This window comes from Montipora foliosa, chromosome 14 (assembly GCF_036669935.1).
Source record: "Montipora foliosa isolate CH-2021 chromosome 14, ASM3666993v2, whole genome shotgun sequence".
NCBI lineage: Eukaryota > Metazoa > Cnidaria > Anthozoa > Scleractinia > Acroporidae > Montipora > Montipora foliosa.
In genome coordinates, this window is record NC_090882.1 from 6,402,765 (window position 1) to 6,407,764 (window position 5,000).

General features: G+C 41.4%; 2 protein-coding genes across 4 annotated transcripts in view; one reads left to right on the forward strand and one right to left on the reverse strand.

Moving 5' to 3' along the window:
* Nucleotides 1-3,044, forward strand: part of LOC137985170 (uncharacterized) — a 28,015-nt gene extending 24,971 nt beyond the window's left edge. For all 3 annotated transcript variants that reach the window (XM_068832689.1, XM_068832691.1, XM_068832690.1), the window contains one exon: nucleotides 1-3,044. This exon is cut by the window's left edge and continues 19 nt beyond it. In XM_068832689.1, the coding sequence (XP_068688790.1) occupies nucleotides 1-2,713 (2,713 nt within the window). In that variant the 3' untranslated portion in view covers nucleotides 2,714-3,044.
* Nucleotides 3,045-4,454: 1,410 nt separating this feature from the next.
* Nucleotides 4,455-5,000, reverse strand: part of LOC137984387 (uncharacterized) — a 1,068-nt gene continuing 522 nt past the window's right edge. The window contains exon 1 of the mRNA XM_068831569.1: nucleotides 4,455-5,000. This exon is cut by the window's right edge and continues 522 nt beyond it. Within this exon, the coding sequence (XP_068687670.1) occupies nucleotides 4,455-5,000 (546 nt within the window).

A 5,000-nucleotide genomic window follows, 5' to 3' on the forward strand; every position in this document is an offset into this window, starting at 1 on the left:
AGCGGATAGTTACCCTTCACTCGGAATGATACAGCATTCCATTGGTGATCTTACATCTGACCTACTGTTAAAACAGCTGGAATTGGACGCGCAGATAAAACTTTTCGGAGAAGATCATGAAAGCACAGCTGATAGTTATCATTCACTCGGGATAACACAGCATTCGTTAGGTGATTATACCTCTGCTCTGCAGTCTGCCCAACGTGTATTGGACGTGCGGATAAAACTTTTCGGAAAAGATCATGAAAGCACAGCTGATAGTTATCATTCACTCGGGATAACACAGCATTCGTTAGGTGATTATACCTCTGCTCTGCAGTCTTCCCAACGTGCATTGGACGTGCGGATAAAACTTTTCGGAGAAGATCATGAAAGCACAGCTGATAGTTATCATTTACTCGGGATAACACAGCATTTGTTAGGTGATTATACCTCTGCTCTGCAGTCTGCCCGACGTGCATTGGACGTGCGGATAAAACTTTTCGGAGAAGATCATGCAAGCACAGCTGATAGTTATCATTCACTCGGGATAACACAGCATTCGTTAGGTGATTATACCTCTGCTCTGCAGTCTGCCCAACGTGCATTGGACGTGCGGATAAAACTTTTCGGAGAAGATCATGAAAGCACAGCTGATAGTTATCATTTACTCGGGATAACACAGCATTCGTTAGGTGATTATACCTCTGCTCTGCAGTCTGCCCAACGTGCATTGGACGTGCGGATAAAACTTTTCGGAGAAGATCATAAAAGCACAGCTGATAGTTATCATTTACTCGGGATAACACAGCATTCGTTAGGTGATTATACCTCTGCTCTGCAGTCTTCCCAACGTGCATTAGATGTGCGGATAAAACTTTTCGGAGAAGATCATGAAAGCACAGCTGATAGTTATCATTTACTCGGGATAACACAGCATTTGTTAGGTGATTATACCTCTGCTCTGCAGTCTGCCCAACGTGCATTGGACGTGCGGATAAAACTTTTCGGAGAAGATCATGAAAGCACAGCTGATAGTTATCATTTACTCGGGATAACACAGCATTCGTTAGGTGATTATACCTCTGCTCTGCAGTCTGCCCAACGTGCATTGGACGTGCGGATAAAACTTTTCGGAGAAGATCATAAAAGCACAGCTGATAGTTATCATTTACTCGGGATAACACAGCATTCGTTAGGTGATTATACCTCTGCTCTGCAGTCTTCCCAACGTGCATTGGACGTGTGGATAAAACTTTTCGGAGAAGATCATAAACGCACAGCTGATAGTTATCATTTACTCGGGATAACACAGCATTCGTTAGGTGATTATACCTCTGCTCTGCAGTCTTCCCAACGTGCATTGGACGTGCGGATAAAACTTTTCGGAGAAGATCATAAAAGCACAGCTGATAGTTATCATGAACTCGGGGTGACACAGCATTCGTTAGGTGATTTCAGCTCGGCTCGGCAGTCTGCCCAACGGGCATTAGATGTGCGGATAAAACTTTTCGGAGAAGATCATGCAAGCACAGCTGATAGTTATTATGAACTCGGGGTGACACAGCATTCGTTAGGTGATTTCAGCTCGGCTCGGCAGTCTGCCCAACGGGCATTAGATGTGCGGATAAAACTTTTCGGAGAAGATCATGAAAGCACAGCTGATAGTTATCATGGACTCGGGGTGACACAGCATTCGTTAGGTGATTATACCTCTGCTCTGCAGTCTTCCCAACGTGCATTGGACGTGCGGATAAAACTTTTCGGAGAAGATCATGCCAGCACAGCTGATAGTTATCATGAACTCGGGATAACACAGCATTTGTTAGGTGATTATACCTCTGCTCTGCAGTCTGCCCAACGTGCATTGGACGTGCGGATAAAACTTTTCGGAGAAGATCATGAGAGCACAGCTGATAGTTATCATGGACTCGGGGTGACACAGCATTCGTTAGGTGATTATACCTCTGCTCTGCAGTCTGTCCAACGTGCATTGGACGTGCGGATAAAACTTTTCGGAGAAGATCATGCAAGCACAGCTGATAGTTATCATGAACTCGGGATAACACAGCATTTGTTAGGTGATTATACCTCTGCTCTGCAGTCTGCCCAACGTGCATTGGACGAGCGGATAAAACTTTTCGGAGAAGATCATGAAAGCACAGCTAATAGTTATCATTCACTCGGGGTGACACAGCATTCTTTAGGTGATTATACCTCTGCTCTGCAGTCTGCCCAACGTGCATTGGACGTGCGGATAAAACTTTTCGGAGAAGATCATGGAAGCACAGCTGATAGTTATCATTTACTCGGGATAACACAGCATTTGTTAGGTGATTATACCTCTGCTCTGCAGTCTGCCCAACGTGCATTGGACGTGCGGATAAAACTTTTCGGAGAAGATCATAAAAGCACAGCTGATAGTTATCATTTACTCGGGATAACACAGCATTCGTTAGGTGATTATACCTCTGCTCTGCAGTCTGCCCAACGTGCATTGGACGTGCGGATAAAACTTTTCGGAGAAGATCATGAAAGCACAGCTGATAGTTATCATTTACTCGGGATAACACAGCATTTGTTAGGTGATTATACCTCTGCTCTGCAGTCTGCCCGACGTGCATTGGACGTGCGGATAAAACTTTTCGGAGAAGATCATAAAAGCACAGCTGATAGTTATACATACATACATACATACATACATACATACATACATATTTATTCAAACTCATAATAACTATACATGAATTGAATTGAATTTGAAAGGGAGAGTCTAGAGGTTAACCCTATGAATAAAACTCTCCTAAAAACAACAGACAAACAATAAAAATTACAACTTTAAAAAGGATTTGAGTTTACATTTAAAAAGTTCAAGGGAACCGGTTTCAACAACATTACTAGGTAAATTGTTCCAGTAACTAATTACATTGTTAAAAAAAGAATATTTAAAACAGTTGATTCTAGATAATTTACAATAAAGCTTATACGAGTGATTTGCCCTAGTGGATTTGACTTTTGCGAATTGAAAGAATTCCTCAAAATCCAAGTGTGATAAGCCAAACACGATCTTATAACATTCAACAAGAGAGGAATATGTTCTACGACTGGACAAAGATGGCCAATGTAACGAGTCGCAACGCTCTTCATAAGACATATCACCTCTTTTTTGCCTAAGAGCTAATCTTGACGCGCGTCTTTGCACGCTCTCTATTGCATGGATATCTTTGACAAGATATGGGTTCCAGACTGGAGCAGCATACTCTAGAAGTGGTCTGACCAATGTTTTGTAAAGCAACGAAAAATTTGTTGTATTAGCTGTTCCAACAGACCGTCTTATTAGCCCTAGGACTTGGTTCGCCTTATTCGCCATAGTACTAACATGTTCACTCCAAGTAAGATCTTTTGATATAATAATTCCAAGATCTTTAAAGCTCTTGACATCTTTTAAGGCCGTACCTAGTTTATAATTCGTAGTCGATTTGTCACGAGAATGCGTTATTCGCATTGCTTCACACTTATCCTCATTGAAACGAAGTTGCCATTTTTTCGCCCATTTACCAAGGTTATTCAAATCAGTTTGAAGGTATTGTTCATCGAGACTAGGGTTGCGAAGCTCTCTGTAAATCTTTGCGTCATCCGCAAATAATTTAATTTTTGAAGAGACACTATCAACGATATCATTTATATATGATAGGAATAAAATTGGACCAAGAATAGTTCCCTGTGGGGTACCAGATATCACAGGTGCCCAATCAGAAAAAGTCCCTCTTACAACAACTCGTTGCTTTCTGCACGTGAGGAAATGCCTCAACCAGTTAAGAAGTTTGCTCTCAATACCGAGGCTATATAACTTTATGAGTAGACGCTCATGAGGAACACTATCAAAAGCCTTTGCGAGATCAAGAAATACAACATCTGTTGCTACAGATGAATTCCTAGATCTGGCGAAGTCATGAAAAGTAGAGAGTAATTGGGTCACAGTAGACCTACCCCGCAAAAAACCAAATTGGTTTTTATTTATCACGTTATGGTCTTGCCAAAATGACGTTAACCTATCGCGTACAATTTTTTCGCTGATTTTGCATATCATGGATGTAAGCGAAATTGGACGATAATTCTCCCTCAAGTGCTTAGAACCTTTCTTATGAAGTGGGACAATGTCAGCTGATCTCCAATCTTCGGGCAAATGGCCCAGCAGGAAAGATTTGTTAACCAGAAATGAGATCGAGGGCGCCAATTCGAACGCACATGATTTTAAAATTACTGGTGAAATTCTGTCTGGACCCGGGGACTTGTTCGTTTTAAGAGACTTAAGATGCTTTAAAATTTCCTCAGTAGTACAGGAAATATGATTAAGTTTCTCACAAACTAAAGGCTCTAAAGAAGGCAAGTTGGTGAAGTCCTCAGAGGTAAAAACAGATGAAAAATAGGAATTAAAACTACTAGCAATACTCTCATCGTCAATCAGTTCTTTGTCACCAACCTTTAAAGACCAGAGTGTTCGTACCGTTACGTTTGCTTTTAATATAATTCCAGAAAGGCTTGGAATTACCAGAGACTGCAATATCAGAGGCCATGTTGTTGATATACGTCCATCGAGCTAAGTTACATTCTCTTTTTACGACATTGTTCAGTTTTCTGTACTTCTCCCAGAGGGCTGGATTGCTGCTTTTTCGCGCTTTGTTATACAACAATTTCTTTTTTCTGCACAACCTAATGAGATCCTTTGTTATCCAAGGTGCATTACATTTTTTCTTGCCCCGACGCACGGGTATGCATTCATCCATAGCCGTAAATAAAAGATCTTTCCAGCAAGACCAGTTGTATTCAATGTCATCATCGAAAAAAGCACAGTTCCAAGGAATGCAAGCCAATAACATCTTTAGGTGTGCCCAGTCAGTTTTGCCATATGAATAAAACCATTTCCGAGATTTACGCTGGGTGTAGGGTGATCTTAAGATCTCGAAACTAAGAGAGTTATGGTCGGAGAAGCAATCGCCAACAACAAGACGATCAATGAT